Raw genomic sequence first — 21,822 nt, 5'->3', positions numbered from 1 at the left:
AATTAACTTACGTTTTCTTACTTTCTAATATACCGTTATTCCAGGACGAATTAGATGAGACCATCCATGTGTGGGATTCACATGTCATCAGACCATCGAAGAATGACAGGGTACCCAGTGGTCGACCTCGAACAACATCTGCAACATTCTGATGGTGGAGTCACAGCTGCATCTTCCAGCTGATGCTTATCAAGCATTTGATTTGTACCTGCATTTGAGGAATGAGATAAGATCCGCTCTTTAATTTGAGATGGAACTACATTTGTATCCATCTAAACTGAACACATGATCAGACAATTCTTCTGCAGTCCACCATGCTTTATTCACCAAACATTCTCAGTTGTAAAGTTTTCCCAGGAACTCTGTAGAAGCTATATTTGGAATTTTGGATTATTTCTCCTTGGAAAAAGGATTGATCTGTCACTATGTGCACACTGACTGTTACAGACATTAAGAACATTTGCAGCGATATTGTGCACACAGTTTTTCAAGGTACTTGGCAGTTTTGCCTGTCATGGATAACTTTTAGCAGTTCTTGTGTGGATTTAGGCTGTCTCAGTTGTTTCTGTCTCTTGAAGCCTGTGTTTCATTGAATCAGTCTGGGATTACCTCGGATTTTTCAAATGACAGAGTATTAGCTCTTCTCAGTAATTTGTGCTGGAATTTGAGATTTAAATTTGTTGTACACCATATAGCAGTATTGTCATAGATGTTTTACTTTGCCTTTACATCAGTCATGAACAGGAAACGAACAAAATCACAACAAAGAAAAACAACATGGCAGGACATGAAAGAGGAATTACATTTTTATTCAACAATATTGTGCTCTTGACAGTGACTGTCTGTATGTTTACCATATGAGGCTCCAACAAAAACAGCCATGGGTAGCCATTTGAAATGGTACTGTATGTACATCAAAAAGGTATTATTTTGTTGAATGCTGAACTTCTTTCTTAATAACAATTGCAGAAAACATGCTCATGATAATATGAAAATGAAAAGGGATGTTCACCTATGAGAGCAGACCTTTCTGACTTATAAAAATGATTAAACTTAAACTGTCTTCCGGACTTAAACAAAAACTCAGTGTGCTGACAAATATTACAACAAAATCATTAACAATAAGAAAAAAACCAAACCAAAGCAAAACAATTTAAAAACTGTTTCAGTTTTAATAAAGGTTCAATAAAGCAATGTCATCAGATTATGCATCTGATTTTATTTCCTCTCGTTGTAGAACATTTTTTCTTAGTTGTAATACATGAATGAACAAATACAGTTTTTTAAATGTAAATCTGTAGATTTGTTTCAGACAAATGCTATAACAATGTCAGTAGAAGAGGAACATTCACTACACAATATCCATTGTAAAGCAATCGCCAGACAGGACATTGTCAAACTCTTGACGAAACTCAGGGTATGAGCTGTAGGTGCATGGTAACTCAAGAACTGCTCCACATGTGTGTGCTACAGGCCTGCGACTTAAACCACACAATCTATTAAAAGTTACTTCGATTGTGTCTGTGCACAGCACAGTGGACCCTGTGCAGAAGCGTAAGAAGATCTCCAGTTTTCTTTGGTCGATGCTTCTCACATACCGTAGCAGGTGGTTAAGAGCTGTCTGCTCTTGTGGATTTAGGCTTTCAGTTGATGGCTTTATCATCTGGGCCACTTTCTTGTTAGTTGGCCGCTTAGATTCGTAAAGCTCCATTATGCTTTCTTTGGTTATGAGTGTTGGCACAGCATTGTGAATACTGGAGTGGAAACAGTCAATTATGAACTTTGGCTCTTGAAGAAGAGCTTTGTGTGCCATTGTTAAAATGGCAGCCCGTACGTTGTCTTTAGAGGGCAGGCAGTGTGAGCCCATTCTTGAGAAGACGTCGAGTAAGTCCTCTTCAACAGTTTCATCAATGTTGCCCTGTAGTGCTTTTTCAAGTGATGCACGCTCATTCTCTGAAAGAAATCTGGAAAATGACATCATCAAGAGTTCTTCATCCACTGAACCAAGTCCTTGACAACAGGCAAGAACAAAAGCTGGTGACAGTCTGATTGGTATGATTTTTTGGTCCAGGTATCCTTTCAGCCACATTCTTCCAAGAGCTTGCCATGCCTTCTCAGAATAGTCTGGTCGTAGTCTGGGTACTCGTTCATCTTCCCCCTCACACTGTTCCAAGAAATGTTCCCAGAACGCAGAGTATACCTCTCTTGACACACCATCACTGTCCACAGCTTTCTCATTTGTAAACTCCATTTTTAGATTAGCATTCAGTATTTTTGGTTCCATGAAGATATTAAGGACATCATCAACTATGTTTACTCGTCTTAATTTCACAAGGAGTTCTTTTTCAAATGGGTCTGGTGATGCTGGAAGACTGCTTGATGATACAGGTCCATCATTCAGTGTAGAGTGCTGCAAGATTTTTTAAAAAAGTAATTAGGTGTGATTATTGATCGATTAATCATTTGGTGAACAGAAAATGAATCAACGACTTTGACAATCAATATATCAATTAGCATGCAGAAATGAATTATGCTGTGGCTCTAGATTTGCTGCTTTTCTGTTTTATATCACAATACATGGAATATCTTTTGGTTTTGGAATGTTTGGATGAAAAAGTAATCTAAAAACATCAGCTTGGTGTGAGAGAACTTGGGATGAAAATTTGTCACTGTTTTGTACATTTCATAGACAGAATAATGAATAGGGAAAACTCTTTAAAAGAATCAATAATGGCAGTAATATTCTTTTTGCAGCACTGCTAGAAATGACTCAGTTCTACACTATACCTGCATACTGGTGGAGTCTTGATTATCACCATCATCACCACAAACAGGTCCAAAGTTTACTTCAAAGTCCTCAAGAGATGCTTGGATGGCAAGGGCAAGAGGGGAATCCAACTCGTCACTTAACAACTGGTCTGGATCTTGATTTGACACAGGCATTAAACACTCGTCTTCAGATCCATGCCTGCTTGTTGATTGCCGAGTTTGATTGCCAACATCATCGGAAGATGGTGGATGCAGGACCTCTGTGTTGCTCATCTCAGGAGTTGCTGGTCCTGATTGACTGATTGGTTCTCCTCTCTGTTGATAATTTAATGAAAAAAACAAAACAAACATATAATTATTACCTTATCTTTGTTTTTGCATCCTCTGATCAAAGCTGTCATGTGTACTATCACATTCATGTGATTAAAACATCTTGCACCTGAGCAGATTGTTTTGGTATGCATATTGAGTTAATGTGGCATTGAACTCAAAACCTTTTGCCCACTTCCATCATCTTAGCTGCAGTTAAAATTTGAGATGGATTTACATTTGTTGTTTGCAACAAAATCATGGTCTTAGGTCATAGACTTCACAAGTTCGCAAGTTTTGGATTTTATCTTTGACTTTATTTTTTGGTTTCAATTTTGTATTTGATATTTTGATTGATACATTTTTGTTTCCATTTTAAAAAGTATTGTTTGAACACTTTGGCACAAATTAATCTCCATACAACACAAGTTCCATACTGTATATCACAAACTGGGTCCATAAAAAAATATGCAATACTTTTACTTACTTTTTCATGGTTTTCCTGCATTGAGCCACTGGGTGCTGGATCTAAATCAGTGGAGCTCTCTGGATGATCAGTTCCAGTCCTCCAGTGATGACATCTCCTGGTTTTGTTCCTCAAGGATTGTCTCTGCATTGTCCTAGTCTATAAAGAAATCAGCAGATCAGCAAATTATAGGCTTATACAGCCATGATTGTCCAACTGTTCAATACAAGTCTTTCTGAACTTATTGTGATTGAATATGCACATAAGTGGAGAGAGAAGTAGAGCAAATATGTTTAGAAAACTGTTTTTACATCTCTTGACCTCTTGCAACTCAACTATCACCCCTGATTCAGCAGATAAACATTTTTTTGTTTGCAGGCTTCATGATCCTAATAGATTTGACATTGAGTTAAGACAATAGATTTATCCTCAAAAATCACTGATTCTAGTTGTTGAATTTCATGAGAAGAAAGACAGATAAACTACATGGCTGTAAGACTAAGATTATTTTGGCCAGATCCACAAAAAATTAATTGTGCCTGCTAATTGCACCAGAATTGTGCAGCATTTGCACCCCCAATCTGCCCCGTTTAATGCCGTTTAATTGAATATGCCATATTTAAGAACACAGATTGGTCTATAATGAACATTGCAAAGAGCACAAATGCCCTACATTGCATGTATTTAATTAGCAGAAGTGTGCACAAACAAAGCTCTCCACAATCACAAACCAACTTTCATGTATTTGTACTATTATAGTATTCTACATCTATAACATAATATACTGAGAGTGTCACTGAATGTATGGATTTCACAAAAACATCAGTACTGATATTCTATTTGTTGCCCACAGCTGGCTGCAGCATCACAAGGCAGCTGAAACTATACGTGCGTCTCCAAACTAAGAAAGAGGCTGATGTGTGCGTTTACGCACGGTGCTGAGGTAGCTTCATTAACATGATTGGCCAGGATTTGATGATAGTTAATGTTCTGTGTTCTACTATACATCTCTACCGGTCAGCTGTTACACACTGTTTCCAGGTTTATACAGACTTTATGGATAAATTCTGAGCCTCATCCCATCTGTTATTTTTATTTTAAAATCTGAAATATATGATTGTCCCCGATCAATATTCAGTACCTAGAGTATGTATTGATAACAGAAATGTGGCAGAAGATAAATTACCTTCATTGGCCTCTCATCTGTGGGCTCGAAGTCCGATGATGCATCAGAGAGAAGTATTACGTCTTTAGCCTTGGAGGTTGTGTAGATGCGCAGCATCCGTATCTTAGTCTGCTCGTACAGCTGGCTCACTGTGACTTCAGGGGATACTGCATTGTGACTAAAATCACGAATATCAAACTTGAAGTCTTCCACTGGTCCTTTAGATGAATATCCATTTGGAAAAAACAAGCCCTTGCCCGTCTCCAGCAGTTCACCCATAGTTATTGATTTCTCCACTGACAGGTGCCGTGTTCCACCTCCATTTCTTGTTTTGATCTGGTGATAAGTGCCGTTATCAAAGTGGAGCCATCCCATTTCAATCCGCCGGGTAGCTTTGGCTGCATGTTTATTGCCAACAATGTTGCCAACTGTTTGTCTGTCGGCAGGAGTTTTCCGTTGTTCCCCGAGCCTGTCTCTTACTCTCTGCATGAGAGCGGACTTCACTGTCTCCACTCCTCCTGACTTTTCATTTGTTACAGTTCTTTGACGACAAAATGCTCTGAGTGCAAGTCGGTCAACATATCTTACGATATACTGTCCTAACTCCTCATCTGTCATAACACCTATGACGTTGATGTCGATCTGTAATAAGCAAGGCAAACGTCAAAAACGTTTGAAAAATTACATTAACATAGCAGGTAGAGAAAGCTAGCAACATTAGGCTACACATGTATTGCTTACTTTATGTCACAAAAGTTAACATTTATCTTTACCTTATCATCTTTTAGTTGGTTGATGACACTATCAGGTAGATTTCGCGTTTTCAGGAAAGAGAATAAGTCCACTTCTGCAGCCATTCTGTGAGGTTAAGATCTTAATGAGCCTAGAGGCATATGCACAGGAAGCACAACTGCCTGTGCTTAATCTAAGGTTTCTCGCGAGATCCGTGGTTTCTCGCGAGATCCGTATCTAGTGCTCACAAGATAGTATCTAGTGCGCACTAGATACTATCTAGTGAGCACAAGATACTATCTTTTCCTTTTTTTTTTTTCTTTCCCATGTCCCTTTAGGGGCTCCGTATTATTCAGTAGTGGGACGCTATGCTGAGGAGCGGTGTGCGTGTGGGAACCAAAAGTTGCTGTACTGATTATGTGTGTTGTACACAGGTATAATAAACCTCCTGTCCAACTGGCAAAGCAGAAGTTGTCTGTCGTCCATTACTACGCAGAGTCAAATTAAGGAGTGTCAGGCCAGACCAGCTACAGTGGTGCCGTGACCCGGATCCACACTGCTTCAGGCTGATTCGCCGCTGTGTCTGGAGTCATGGCTCAACATCAGTTTGGTCACCAGAGGTTGCTACTTGATGCTCATTCATGTTAAAAGTTCTTTATAGCATTGAAGAAAAGTTTAAAAAAAGTTTGTAAACTGTTCATTTTGCTTTTGCTGTTTTAAGAGTAAATTTGTCGTTTCAGTATATTGTATTGTGTATAGATTAGTGTACAGATAAAATGACAAACGTTACTGGGAAAATGGCTGAGGACAGTGTAACAGGTGACAGTTTTAGCTTTGCTGTTGGGAGGGGGAGAACTATCAGTGGGTTGCCTTGTGCGAGGTGCAAGTAATGTAGGCACACCAGCTTTTTGTTCCACTCGCATACTTGGTCATGCAGCCAGCCATAGTCAGGGTGATACACCTTCATGTTTCCCAGCCACTAATGATCCAGCTTTAAATAGCCTGATAAAACATATCACTCAGCAGGTAGGACAGACCATGAGAGATCAGTTAAAAGGTGAATATGAAGGGAACGATGTTAGTGGTACACAAGCTCAGAGCAGTGCAGACCAGCCATCCAGTGACTCCACTTACCTCAACTTGACCGGTGCAAAGCTAGTCCTACAGTCAGATGTGAGAGAGCCTCCAGCCTTCAGGGGAGATGGATCTGACAAGAACAGAGTCTGTGAATGGGAAGATTTAATGGAAGTGTATTTCCGGAAACGTGGCATACCCCTGAGAGAACAGCATTCTGAGATAATGTCTAAGTTAATGGGCAAGGCTAAAGACATTGTGAGGATAACTTTGAGTAGCAGCCCATCCATGAAGCCTCAAGAAAATCCAAAAGTCATCTATGACATCCTCCGACAACATTTCAGTGAAGTGACATATTCTTGTATGCCTATGGCTGATTTCTACAGCACAGTTCCAGTGACAGGAGAGTCCCCTGTAGAGTACTGGCTTTGGCTGAACAAGGCAGTTGATGCAGCAGAAGAGGGCTTGAAAAGATTGGGACGGCGCATGGAAGATCCTTGTCAGGAAGTAGACATGATGTTTGATACTGCCCAGAGCCCACACTTGCTGCTCTTTTTAAGTTTAAAGCACCAGATAAATGGGCAGCCAGTGAGGTTCAAGAGCATATTGATCGCTACCAAATTGAAATGAAAGAAGTGCTTTCCAAATCAAAGTGCCCCAGACCAATAGCAGTACACACCCAGGCTCCTACACTTGACGAGTCACCTGTGCAGAAGGACATTATTGTGACCAGACCTACTTGCAATGATGATTGTCTGAAAGTGTTAGTAAGTCTTTTTGATCGCGCACTATCACAGAACAGCCATTCTGCACAAAAACCTGCCTTCTCTGATCAGATATAGGATATGTCTTGCAGGGTCTGCCAGTCATCGGAGCACTCCACTCTCACACACTGCAGGCAGAAACGTCTATGTCTGGCATGTTTCGAGCCAAATCACATCAAGAGGAACTGTCCTAGGCGGCAGCCTGGCCAAGGTCGGATCAGTACCTCCCCTCCCCAAAGCCCCCAGACTTTAAACTAGCTGGCCCGCATTTAGAGAGGGGATGTGTGGGCACAAAGTAAGAGACCCTCAACAGCGTTGAGCAGCATTACATAAGAGCATGTGCAGCAGCTCCCACTGGTGCTAAAGTAATAGTGCAAAACATGCAGAGAGTGGAAGCCTATGATGAACTCTTTTACACCCCTGTCAGCATAAACAATATTTTCCAGGCCCAGGGCTGCTTGTCTCTGGTTCCATGGCCTGCACACTAAGTGAGCAAGCAGAGCAAAAGATGTTGAATGAACTCCCAGAACCCATTCCATTGACCAACTGGTGTTGGTAGGCTGTGGTGGGTCACTGAGCAGACCCAAGTGCATGTATGAAGTGGAGATGGAACTGTATGGAGAGCGCTGCATCGTGCCTGTCCTTGTGGTGCCTGGCCAACGCGATGACCTGATCATCGGCACAAATGTCATCAGATTTTTGATGCACCAGCTGAAAATAACCAGTGACTATTGGCGCCTTGTGTCCAGTGGCAATCTTCTTCCTGAGTGTGAACAGTTTCTCGACCTCATGGCAAACTCATCTCGGTGGAGAGGCAAGGAGCTTCCAGACAGAATCGGGACTGCACCGACTTCAGGTGGCTGAATGCAAGGACCCTCAAGGATGAGCACCCATTACCACACCAGTCAGACTGTCTAGCAGCCCTGGGTGGAAACACCTACTTCAGCACCATGGACTTGACCTCTGGCTTCTATAACATACCGATGGCAGAGGATGACATATACAGCGTTCACGACTCCAATGGGACTGTATGAGTACAACAGGATGCCACAGGGTCTGTGTAATAGTCCTGCTTCATTCATGAGAATGATGCTCAGCATATTTGGTGATCTGAACTTCAGCAGTCTGTTGTGCTACCTTGATGATTTGCTAGTCTTCGCTGCAACTGAAGAAGAGGCTTTGGAGAGACTTGAGGTTGTTTTCCAGTGGCTCAGGCTTCACAACCTTAAACTGAGCCCCGAAAAATGCCACTTGTTGAGATCTTCGGTCAAGTTTCTTGGTCACATTATAGATGGCAATGGAGTGGCTGTGGACCGGCAAAAATTGAGGTTATATCTAAAATGTCAAAAGCAGACCTGATGGAGGATGATGGCTGCACACCATCAGTTAAGAGGATAAAATCCTTTCTGGGAATGGTGTTCTACTACCAACACTTCATCCCTAACTGTTCTACAATAGCCAAGTCATTGTTTGCTCTCACTGCTGGACAAAAGAAACGTGGGAAAGTCAGAACAAGTTCCAACACTGGCTCATTCAGGAAGCTCAGACCCTCTGATTGGACAAATGAATGTGACGTGGCTCTCAGTAACCTTAAAGAAAGTCTTTTGAACTGTGTTGTTTTCTCACATCCAGATTTTTCTCAGCCTCTCCTTCTGTCCATTGATGCGTCTCTAGACGTGTTAGGAGCTGTGTTATCACAAATACCAGCTGGTGAAACCAAAGCACGCCCCATCGCATTTGCCAGTCAGACCCTGAGCAGTTCTCAGAAGAAATATCCAGCTCATAGGCTCGACTTTCTGGCCCTGAAATGGAGTGTGTGTGGGAAATTCAGCCATTGATTAAGAGGTCACTCTTTCACAGTATGGACTAATAACAACCCTCTTACCTATATCATGACGAAACCTAAGCTTGATGCTTGTGAGCAGCGTTGGGTGTCCAAACTCGCCCCTTACACATTTGACCTGAAACACATACCTGGCACCAAGAATGTGGTCGCAGATGCACTCAGCAGGGACCCCTTTGCGAAAACAGTCAGTCACAGGGTCATCACAGAGCAGTACACCAACTTTCTTGCTGAGGCTGAGGGTGTGAGTCATGATGGCATTCAAGACACCTTCAGATTAAAGGTTCAGTGTCAACAAGTGAAGAAATCAACCCATAAGGGAATGAAGCTGCAGTCTGACTCCTCCAAGTATCACTGTGATTTTGGGGCTGTTAAGGCTCTCATGGGTGTTCACGACCATTGGGAAGTTGCTGCTGAGACAAGGCCTTAGAGACAAGGAGTTAGTTCAGTCTGTTCAGGATCTGCTGCCACCAGGGCAAGACTCCCTCCCTGTGTTCACATTAGAGGAACTCCAGCGCAGCCAGGAATTAGCCCCCACCATCTCGACTGTCATGCCAGTTGTCATACGCGGAAGGCGTCCCTCCAGGCGTGAAAGAGCTAAATTTGATGCAAAAGTGATGGTGCTCATCAAACAGTGGGAGAGACTAACAGTTTAAAATGGTGTCCTCTACCGGGTAACTAAGGACCATCTCAGTAAACAAAAGAGACACCAGTATGTTCTACCTGACAGCCTCAAAGAGAAAGCATTGCATGGCATTCATGATGCTGCTGGATATCAGGGGCAGGCAAGGACCATGCATCTAGAACGGCAGCGGTTCTTTTGGCCTAAGATGGAGTCTGACGTGAAGGAGTATGTCAAGTGTTGTCAAAGGGGCATCCTGGCTAAAACACCAGACCCCTCTGCTCGAGCCCCATTTGAGAGTATCAGAACGTCCTCTCCTATGGAGCTAGTGGGTCTGGATTTCTGGAGTGCAGAGGACAGTAAGCAGCACTCAGTGGATGTTCTTGTTGTGACAGACCATTGTACCAAGTTGGCTCATGCTTTCCCATGCACCAATCAAACTGCAAAACAAGTGGCCAAGAAGTTGTGGGACCATGTTTTCTATGTGCATGGGTTTCCTGAACGTGTCCACTCTGATCAGGGAGCCAACTTTGAAAGTAAATTCATAGCAGAACTACTCAGTCTTTCTGGTGTCTCGAAATCACACACTACCACATATCATCCCATGGGAAATGGAGGAACTGAGAGGTTCAATCAAACACTTGGAAGTATGCTGCGATCTCTTCCCCTTAAAGAGAAACACAAGTGGCCTCAACAGATACAGACATTGACGTTTGCTTATAATGCGACAGTACATGAAACCACAGGATACGCACCGTTCCAGCCTATGTTCGGTCGCATTCCAAGACTCCCTGTGGACGCGATGTTCAAGCAAGTGTTGCACGATCCAGTGGTTGTTGATAACAAAAGCTACGTGAAAACACTAATGTCCCATCTTCATGAAGCAGCCAGAATTGCTCAAACACATGCTGTCAGAGAACAGGATAAACAAGCAAAAGGCTACAACAGGAAGGTGAAAGGCACTCATCTGAACATAGGAGACAGAGTACTTGTGGTAAACAAAGGGTAGAGAGGAAAGAAAAAGCTGGCTGACAAATGGAACGCAACAGTGTATACTGTCAAAGACCGAAACCTGCGGACACACACATACAAGCTGGAGGATGGTACAGGCATCTTGGACATCGGCTTCCTACCTGTGGGGACACTTGAAGAGGAATTGTGTGATGCTGGATCAGAGGAAAAACAGAGTCAGGAGACTCTGAGTGAAGGGCTGTTGGACCAGTCAAGTCAGGAGGCTCCAGAGTTGGACTATGAAGGGCAGTCTGTAGATCATATTCAGGACTCTCAATGTGACCAAAGCCATGCAGACAGAGACTTTGATCTGGACAGTTTAGTTGCAGAACCTGCCTCAGACTTACCTTCCGCTCAGTTACACTCAGCAGACACAGAGGGGGATGTAGAGACATTATCCCAAATGGCAGACTCAGTTCATGACACAGTTACTCAGGAGCACCAGTCAGCTGACACAGAGCAGGTAGTCAGGACGCGAGCAGGCAGGGTCAGGAAAAGGGTCGATCGACTCATTGAGTCTATGGGTCAAAAGCCCTTTGGCTTCAGGGACTTAGCAGTTTCCGTTCGCAGAAAGTCTCAGTCACTTCTAACATTGTTTTAGAGGGACAGATATGTTTGGTTACTTTACATGTATACTTGTGGATATGCATTTGAAGGACGTTGTGATTAATGTAATGTATATGAAGTGTGTAATGTATATTGAAGTGACCAGATGTTTGTGTGGTGTAAAAGGCGTCATATTAATCTAGGAAGGGGCTATGGCTTGATCACCCTTGGCTTCCTCTGAGCATTTAGTAGGCAGCTTAAACAGCTGATGTCAGAGTTTAGAACTCTTCAGTGAACCCTGGTCAGGTTTTCACATTCAGTGTTCATCGTCCTAATGTTGTCATTTGCTTATCCTGAGGGTATGGTCTGGATTTTGGTGAAATCTAGGAGGGGTGGGTGTAACCAATGTGTTCTTACTGTTTGTTATATTTCACCAAAAATCCATCTTTGTTGATATTTTGTTAAATTTTTTTGTATAAATCTGTTTTTGTGTGTATTTATTTTGGGGAGCTTTTATTTTGTTAATTGTATTTTGGCGGTGTGACCCTCGACCTTTTAGTGATGTCACTTCCGGTGTTGTCGCGCTATTTTTTCCTCCATTGCTAATATCACTGATGATATTGTTATTATTATTACTACAGTTACTATTATTACTATTGTCACTGCTCATTGTCCCCCATTGTTGTTGTCGTCGTCGTCATCATCTTCTTCTTCATGTTCTTCCTCATCAGTAACTACTATTAGTGTAGTTGTTGCTACTGTTGTTGCTGTGCACCTGTCTGTCTGTCTGTCTGTCTGTCTGTCTGTCTGTCTGTCTGTCTCCTCTCTCTGTCTCTCTGTCTCTCTCTCTCACCCCAACTGGACAGCAAAAATGGACTATTCTATTTACACGTTACACATATACAAGACTATGTCTCCACTTCATTATAGCCTATTCCATATGTGTGGGAAATGATTCCCCTGCTTTCAAGGTACATGGGTATTTCTTTAAGACACACCGGCTTGCTACGCCATATATAGCTTACCTTTACAGTGTGTTACTGTGTTAAATCCACTTATCTTATAGTTTGGACATCTGTGTAGGGGCAGTGTCTTAGATTGCTGTTTCTATTGCTGTATTTTTCTTTCTGCACTATGGTGACCTAGCCCCAGTGAAGGTGCTTCTGTCTCTTCATCACTCCTGTCTATGCCAGCTATGATTCCCTATACCAGCTTGTTGGTCACGGTTTTCTACTCCAGCCAAGTTGAGCTGGCATCTCTCTAGTGCAAAAGAAAGAAAAAAAGAAAAACAAAAGAGTAAAAGAATGTAAACCAGAATTGCTTAGAGTGCCCCTGAAGTGTATTGCTTGTGAGTTGCCAGCTAACAGGCTCAGAAGTAGTCTGTGCTGAGCACAGTCAGAGTCGGCACAGTGGATGTCTCCCCATCTCGCCTGTGAAAAATCCCCCCCAAAAAACTGGTGTGCGGCTCACAGAGCAGCAACTGACATGCCAAATAAACTTTGCAAAGCTAGATGTCTTAGCACAAAGCTAGAATTCCAACACGGCTGGTGGCAAACAAGGAGGTGAGTGCTTTCTGGTCACTGTATGGACTTTCATAATGCCTGCATGTACCAGAGAGGCCCATTGTTGCCTTTTTGAGTGAAATGGCAGGCAGCATCTTGACAGAAGAGCTAGTCTGCCGTTTTAAAGAGGTTATTTGCAGGGGACCTTGGCTCTGGGTGTTAACTTTCCTGAAAATCAAATGCTGCCCATGAAAAAGAGGATGAATTGATTTGATCTTCAAAAATGAGACTTGGTATCTGTTGTATTGAAGTAAAGTATATTAGCAGTACTCATATTGGGGTGGCAGTGGCTCAGAGGTAGAGTTGGTCGTACACTTATCGGAAGGTTGTTGGTTTGAGCCCTTGCTCCTCCCCGCTGCATGTCACACTATGCTGTGTAATCAGTGTGTGAATGTGAATGAATGAGTTAGTTTCTGTTTGATGGGCTTTGCCATCACTGTGTTAATGTATGTGAAAGGGCGAATGTGGCATGTAGTGTAATTGCCTGGAGTGGTCGGAAGACAAGAAAGGCGCTATACATGTACAGTCCATTTACCATTATATCCTACATAAGTACGGCACACAGACATAATTATTACAAAATATCAAATTGTTTGTAGAATAAAGTACCTTGACTCTATACAGGATTATTTATTTAGAAAGAGCACAAAAAGCAAAAGATGGTCAGATTTAGTAACATTTGTAAACATACGACATCAAGGGTCTCACCCAGTGTGTCACAGACTACATCAGATTCTGTGAGGACAGCGTTATCCCCAGCAAAAGGATTCGCTTTTTACCAAACAACAAGCCCTAGATCAACAGGGACATCAAAGCCCTGTTAAACAGAAAGAAGAGGGCTTTCATGGCAGGAGATGAGGATGCCAAGAAAGACACTCAGAGGGAGCTGAGGAGGGAGTTGAGAAGGGCCAAAGACCGTTACAAGAACAGGATAGAGGGGAGGCTGCAACAGACTAGCACAAGAGAGGTGTGGGGGGGGGATGAGGACCATTACTGGCATGAAAAGGTCAGTGGGTTCAGTGGAGGGGACAAAGGGACGTGCCAACGAGCTAAACCTGTTCTTCAATAGGTTTGACTCACAAACCCCCTCCTCAGGTACCCCCATTCACACCTTGGCTACCCCGCCCTTCTCAGCTCACACCTTGGCTACCCCACCCTCTTCCATTTACACCCTGGCCACCCCACCCTCCTTCTCCACAGCCTGTCTCCCCCTTGACGACACTAACACCACCCCCCTCATCTGCCATCAACCCCCCTGCTCTCAGATCGTCAGACGTGGTGATGAGCAGCACTGGCACACCCCAAGGAACTCTACTATCACCGTTCCTGTTCACCCTCTACACCGCTGACTTCCGCTTCAACTCGGGACTGTGCCACCTACAGAAGTTCTCAGATAACTCCTCCATTGTCGGCTGTATCTCAGATGATAGGGAGGAGGAGACCTGATCAAGAACTTCATTGGATGGTGCGACAGAAACCACCTACAGCTCAACACAAGAAAAACCAAAGAGCTGTTGGTGGACTTCCAGTGCAGCAAGAGGCCCCCTTCCCAGTTGCGATTAGGGGGAAGAGGGTAGAGATGGGGGACACCTACAAGTTCCTGGGGGTGACACTTAACAATAAACTGGACTGAGGAAGGCCATCTCAGTGGTGGCGTTGGAGCTGGAGGCTGTAATGGAGAAGAGGATGAAAGGGAAGCTGAAAGCCATCATGGACAACCCCTCTCATCCTCTCTACACTGAGCTCAGGCAGCTCAGGAGCACTTTCAGCTACGGAATGTCCCAGCCCCGAGCCTCAAAGTGGTTTGGAGGCTGGTTTGTTCCATCTGCCATCAGAATCCACAACGCCACAGCACCCAGTACCTCCACCCCCGCAGACTAAGACTCTAACCTACAATGCACAAACTTTTTGCACTGTTTATATCTCATTTCTAATGTACAGATTAGTTTTAGTCAAGTTTAATTTTCTGCTCATATACTTGCACACCATTCCTACTTGAACAATGCATAGTGTATATACTTTAATTTATAGTCTTATATATTCTATTATATTTTGTAATAATTTATTTTGTGATATTTTTTGTAGTCTCTTTTGCACTACTTTGCCCCATTGTGTGTCAATCAGAATTTCTCCTAAGGGGGATCAATAAAGGAATATCTTATCTTATCTTCAAATGTAAGAAAGACATCAGTCTTAAATAGCATTTCTTACATTAGATTAAAACACCTTTTCTGGTATTGAGTGCTCAGTTCATTAATCAATATCAAGATCATGTTCATTTAGAAATAACACAATAACTTAAATTAAAAGTACAATACTGTTGGTAAACCCCCCCAATTGTCACTGTCAAGACTCACATTTGACTTAATGGTAAATGGACCTGTATTTGTATAGCGCCTTTCTAGTCTTCCGACCACTCCAAGCGCTTTCACACTACATGCCACACTTGCCCACATTCGCCCCTTTCACATTCACTCAGTGATGGCAAAGCCCATTGAACAGAAACTAATGCATTCATACACATTCACACAACAATGCACAGCATCGGGAGCAATTTGGGGTTCAGTATCTTGCTCAAGGATACTTCGACACGTGGCGGGAGGAGCCAGGGATTGAACCAACAACCTTCCGATTAGTGGACGACCCGCTCTGCCTCTGAGCCCCAGCCGTAATGTAACGCAGGGTAATTCAATTCAATTCAATTCAATTCAATTTTATTTGTATAGCGCCAATTCATAACAGAAGTTATCTCAGGACACTTTTCAAATAGAGCAGGTCTAGACCGAACTCTTTAAAACATTAATTACAGAGACCCAACAGTACCACCATGAGCAAGCACTTGGCGACAAGGGCAAGGAAAAACTGCCTGTTAAAAGGCAGAAACCTAGGACAGATCCTCCGGCTCTAGGTGGGTGGTCGTCTGTCTCGACCAGTTGGGGTGAGAGAGAGAGAGAGAGAGAGAGGCAGAGAGAGAGAGCGAGAGACAGACAGACAGACAGATGCACAGCAACAACAGTATTGGCAATGGCAATCTAGCAGGACCATGGCAGGAGGCTCCACCAGGATCGACAAGAACCTGCGACACGAGAAAGCACAAGAACTCCGGGGAAGAAGTGAAGTTAGTAACATGCATTAATGGGACATGAATGAGTGCAGAAAGTAGAAAAAAGCATAGCTAAATAGTGTGAGTGATGATGACGACGACAACGATGATGACAATGACGACAATAAAAATGGTGGGGAATGATGAATGATAATAATGATGAATAAAAGGAATTAATGGGAATCACGTTGTCATAAAAAAGAATAGCAGGCCCAATGCTGGATACGCTATTTCAGACCCACAAGTTTATGTCCTGGAAATATGACACCACACTGTCAAACACAGGCTACTGTTCATGCAGGAGCCGCAGGTGGAAATGTCTTTGTAAGAAAAGGACAAACATGGACAAAGACTGTCGGGTTTACAGAGGAAAATGGACCAGTTCCTTTTTCTTCACAGAGGTTAATGGAAAGCCAGTGTGCCAGTGTATGAAAGGTCCAGAAATTATGGAATTTAACAGGCTCACTTCCGATTTCTCAGAAACAGTTAAAACAGTTAAATCAGGGGTCTCAAATTGAAATTGGCTGTGAGCCACTGCTGGTGTACTTAGACCAGTGTACTATAAGAAATATTATATTCTGATATACTTAAAATAGTTTCATTACCAAAATTTTGTTTAATGAAATAATGCAAACAGCAGTTATATATTTTTATCATAATTTGATGTCATCTTTGGGTAACCCTTTAATTTACAGGCTGTTAATGGCATAGTAATAACATAGTAATGTAAAGAAATAAGCAAGAAATAACTACGTAATTTAAGTAAAATCAATATAATGACCAGCTGTAATGGTAGAATTACCAGTAATTAGTGTAGTAAATATTGGGTGATTAAAGAGTAAAATCAAAGCAGAATAAAGATATTTTGTTTGTAATTTTATGGTAACTAATGATTAAAATGAGGTATAGCCCACATACAGGGTAAGACTGGTGGGTCATATGGGCTAACATAATACTGGTAGTTAGAGTACTTAGCTTTATCTGTCAGAATGTCAATATTGTGCAGCATGCATGATACAACAAAGTACATTCAGTAAAATGACCATAACATTGCGTGTATAGCATTTCCTTGAAATTGTTTCATAATTTCCATATAACCAATGAAGATTTTGTAAATGCTAGGAAAATTCCCCTTCATTAAGCATTAATTTGGCACATTTACATCCCACTGAGATAAAGTAAAATGGTGTAAAACTTCAACATTAAGATACCATTTTACAACGTAGCACTAAAGCTAAAGCTATCATAACACAGAAATACACACGTTTAAGTTGAGACACACAAATAAAAAAACTGAGCTGATCAGAAACAGGCTTTTGTGATACCAATATTAACACTGTTATGTCGACAAAATAAAAAAGGAAATGTCAACGGTTGTCCTATCGGAGCTATATGGCCATGATACGGGTAGCTAGATAGCCAGCTAACTTTCCTAAGCTATCTCTAGCTTTTCTTAAGATAATGCAAAAAAAAAATACTAACATTATCAAGGTAAAAGCTAATTGTCAGCTGATGCTGCTATTTAAATGTTTCAATAACACACATTTCTTTATTTACTAATGTGAATATTGCTACTTAACTACTCACTCCACTCACTGGAGTTGGCCTCCTCATGACCCACCCTGCTCTAGCTCTAATTGCACTGGGGGAAAAATAGTGCTATTGAGCTAGCTAGTTGAATTTTGTTTAATTTCTCTGTAGAGTCGTGTTGTGTTGCAATCTGAGCCGGTAGCAAAATAGTAATAGAAATGTAGCAAAATTTCCCATGAGGATCTTATTGTAGCCTGTTTTGTGGCTGCAGGCTTCAGCACTCTCACTCAATACTGGACCAAATTCATAGTCACTTTGACACAAAAACATGGGAAAATAATCCAGTTTGAAAAATACAAAAATATCCTTAAAAGGACCAGTGTGTAGAATTCAGTGGCATCCAGTAATGAAGTTGCAGATTGCAACCATTTGAATAGACCTACTCATTTAGGAGAAATGATGCTAGCTATATCTAGAGCCAGTGTTTGGTTTTTCTGTTCTGACCTACTGTATAAACATTCAAAGAGGACCCACTCCCTCTGTAGATGTCTCATACTAAGGTAATGAAAACAGAACAATTCTTGTTTTTAGGTGGCTATACACTAATGAAAATATATGTATTAATATCACAAGGTGCCTATTTGAGGTGTCCTATAAAGCAATAAAAAAAAATATTTGTTTGATAAAATGTAAGGTTAAGGTTTTAGTGTCATTTCAAGAGTTTAAAACAAATTTGATTATTATTGGGATAATATCTGGAATCTAACTTATTTTGGCCAAGATAATTGTGACATGACATTTTCATATCGTCCCATGCCTATACATAGCAACCCCAGGCTCTGTATCTTAGTTCCCTACTGCAGAATAGCGTCAGTGTAGCCCTAATATGGGGATAGCACTCCCTCTTCTTGAACACATACACAGTATGTTTCAGCGCAGTGATATCAGTGGTTAAGCTGACAGAGGCCATGGAGCCATCTCCCATTGAGCACAGAGGGCTTTATAGAGTTACAACCTTTGTAACCACTGGTATTCAATGGAACCAGTTATGGTATTCCTGCCTCTAAAGTGACCGTACAAAATGGTGTGTTTATAATGAATCAATTTGGGCTGAAGAATAGAAGTTCACACACTGCACTCATTATCAGTGACTCTGACAGTCTGATGCTATCGTGTGTCAACACACCATCCCTAAAGCTCTCAGTGGAGCCAGAAGACGGAGCCATTTAAGCTTTTTAAACTTCGATGGTTGTTTTTGAGAATGGCTGTCTCTGTGTTTAGTTTTTTAAACTGAGCTGTTTCTCTGAGGAACAGATAGAAGAAAGGGATGACCTAACTCTGCTTACACTAATGAAATTAAACTAATGAAATGTCTTCATGGAGAGTAGAATTGAATTCAAGTAAAAGAAAGAAAGAAAAGAAAGAAAACATGGGGAGAATCCAGATGTTTACCTCAACAGCCACAGGGTTTCTTGAGGCCTGATGCTGAAAAACATCTGTCTGAGCCTTTACTGAAATGCACCTGTAAGCTTGAGTTGATCACAAAACTCAGAAAACATTATGTCATGATTATGACAAAGGCCATGGGGGTTGAAAAAAGGCTTAGCAGAGCCAATTAAGTGCAAGCTGGGAGCCCATGAGATGTTTGAATCAGCATATCGCAAGAGAAAGGTTTATATAACTCTGCTGACAGAGAGGAAGATAGTAAGCTTGTAGTGTCTGACAGCCACAAGGCCTGAGAGCATATTACAGATTACACACAAGTAAGTGGTTCTCTTCGAGTACAGCTGAATACAGTGGGCAATGAAGCTTGACATTCAGTGAAACACTAAAGTCACATGGTGGGCAGGTTTGATTTCAACATATTGTCCTCCCAAAACAAATTTTAGAAAGTCAGTATAAAGAACCCATGTCCATATGCATAAAAGTTTACTTTTTTTGCAACCAAAACATGAGGATCTGTATTTGTATTCATCCCAGTCACTTTAATATCCACTGCCACAGCCCCCAGTTTACTGTTATCGAGAAGTTTAAACACAAAAATCAATACAGTGTTTTTGAGAATTGATACAATATCACAAAACTAAATATCACAATACTGAACTGTATTGATATTATCTTATACTCCTAATCAAGACTGTGCTTCCTGCAGACCACCAGCACTCTCCCCCACCAACATGAGTCCTGCATGTCAATCAGGGTAGGCTAAACACTTCTCTGTGTAATGCCATACAGTTAAACAGCACCACAAACTACATCCTCTAAAATGACCATAAAGTTTAAGAAATGTCTCCCAAAATGTAGAATTATAATAGCAATAATATTGCAGGACTGTTGTATTAGACCACATCTAGTTTTACCTTATAAACTGGAATTTGTCATTAAAGGTTCCATCAGCAATGTCTGAATAGTATGGAACTGCTATTTTCTCTCCTCAGTAGCTATGAATAGTGTTCATAATAATACTCACTATTTGAATGCATAAGCCTTTATAAACAGGCACACATATGTTTGGTGCTAAGACAAATCAAATCTGTCTCATGTAGATTGGGTTTTGGGCATGTTATGCTACTGCTGCTACCTGAGGAGTTCAATTCAATTCAATTTTCAATTCAATTTTATTTGTATAGCGCCAATTCATAACAGAAGTTATCTCAGGACACTTTTCAAATAGAGCAGGTCTAGACCGAACTCCTTATAACATTATTTACGGGGACCCAACAGTACTACCATGAGCAAGCACTTGGCAACGGCGGCAAGGAAAAACTGCCTTTTAAGAGGCAGAAACCTTGGACAGACCCTTCGGCTCTAGGTGTCTGGTCGTCTGCCTCGACCAGTTGGGGTGAGAGAGAGAGAGAGAGAGAGAGAGAGAGAGAGAGAGAGAGAGAGAGAGAGAGAGAGAGAGAGAGAGAGAGAGAGACAGAGGTGCACAGCAACAACTACACTAATAGTAGTGACTGATGATGATGAACATGAAGAAGATGATGGCAATGACAACAACGATGGGGGACAATGAGCAGTGATAATAGTAATAATAGTAACTGTAGTAATAATAATAGTAATAATAATAAAAAAAATAATATCAGTGATATTAGCAATGGCAGTCAAGCAGGACCATGGCAGGAGGCTCCACCAGGATCCATAAGAACCTGCGAGACGAGAAAGCACAAGAACTCTGGGGAAGAAGTGAAGTTAGTAACATGCATTAATGGGACATGAATGAGTGCAAAAAGAGAGAGAGAGGAAAAGAGGAGCTCAGTGCATCATGGGAAATCCCCCGATAGTCTAGGGTGTGGCAGTATAATTTAGGGATGGTTCAGGACTCATCTGATCCAGCCCTAACTATAAGCTTTATCAAAGAGGAACGCCTTAAGCCTACTCTTGAATGTGGTGAGGGTGTCTGCCTCCCGAACTAAAACTGGAAGCTGGTTCCACAGGAGAGGAGCTTGGTAACTGAAGGCTCTGGCTCCTGTTCTACTTTTAGAGACTATAGGAACCACAAGTAGCCCTGCATTCAGAGAGCGCAGTGTTCTAGAGGGGTAATAGGGTACTATGAGCTCTTCAAGGACTACAGTATATGATTTACACAGGTATTTTGTACAGCATACTTCTTATATTTTATATGCTGCTTGAGTGTCCCTTGAGAGAGCTTTGTTAGACAGGAAGATTAAAAAATAAAGCCAATTGTTGGCCTCTCAAAATGGTCCTTGCTAAAGTTAACCTTTTGTTTAGGTCTTTTAGGTCTCAGGGTGCACAGTAAGGTGAGACAACTTTTATGCTCTGATTTTGCAGCTTTGCTAAAAAAGCAAATAATTTGTTCTACAATAAAAGTAAAAAAGAACATTTCTAAGGAAAAAAATAAAGAAATACATATGTTGCAGGCCTGTCTATCTATTGACAGCCTTGAAATGAGGAGTTCTCTCAAGCGCTCTATTTTTTACAGTGTTGATTGCATTACCTCAGCTTAAAGGATCAGAATACTTCTTAGATCACTGGACTGAAAATTTGAATGATCATGCAGTAATATGAATTTTATGAATGGGCTGTGGGTACTACTTTACACCATATTTAAGATTACTGAAGCACCCAGGCAGAATGTTGAGCTTTTGAGAGAACCATGACTAGACCTTCATTCTTGCAGCACAGTTTGGATGCACTGGCTAATGTACACCACACACCATTTTTATCTGTAAGTCAGAGCATGTTGTTGTTCAAACCATGAACTTCCTCCACTGGTGCTCTGTCAAGCTCTGCTTACATCATGGAATATGCACTGCCAGAGTCTGTTCTGCTACTGATAAAAATACATACTGCAAATGCTGCATT

The 21,822-nt window shown here is 41.7% G+C and overlaps 1 protein-coding gene and 1 long non-coding RNA gene across 2 annotated transcripts in view; one reads left to right on the top strand and one right to left on the bottom strand.

Moving 5' to 3' along the window:
• Positions 1 to 1,351: 1,351 nt before the first annotated feature.
• Positions 1,352 to 8,117, bottom strand: LOC127371794 (uncharacterized). Its single transcript, XM_051414873.1, has 6 exons — positions 6,576 to 8,117; positions 5,483 to 5,567; positions 4,731 to 5,351; positions 3,566 to 3,703; positions 2,788 to 3,084; positions 1,352 to 2,410 (listed from the first exon to the last, which is right to left on the bottom strand). The coding sequence occupies exons 1-6, from the start codon at positions 6,803 to 6,805 to the stop codon at positions 1,352 to 1,354; spliced, it is 2,430 nt and encodes an 809-aa protein (XP_051270833.1). The 5' UTR covers positions 6,806 to 8,117.
• A 7,309-nt stretch (positions 8,118 to 15,426) lies between these two features.
• Positions 15,427 to 21,822, top strand: part of LOC127372058 (uncharacterized) — a 205,930-nt gene continuing 199,534 nt past the window's right edge. Inside the window, exon 1 of the long non-coding RNA XR_007886503.1 lies at positions 15,427 to 15,771. This is a non-coding gene — a long non-coding RNA (uncharacterized LOC127372058). The remainder of the gene's footprint in view (positions 15,772 to 21,822) is intronic.

Source organism: Dicentrarchus labrax, unplaced genomic scaffold, assembly GCF_905237075.1.
Source record: "Dicentrarchus labrax unplaced genomic scaffold, dlabrax2021, whole genome shotgun sequence".
NCBI lineage: Eukaryota > Metazoa > Chordata > Actinopteri > Moronidae > Dicentrarchus > Dicentrarchus labrax.
This window is presented reverse-complemented; position numbering and strand designations above follow the sequence as displayed.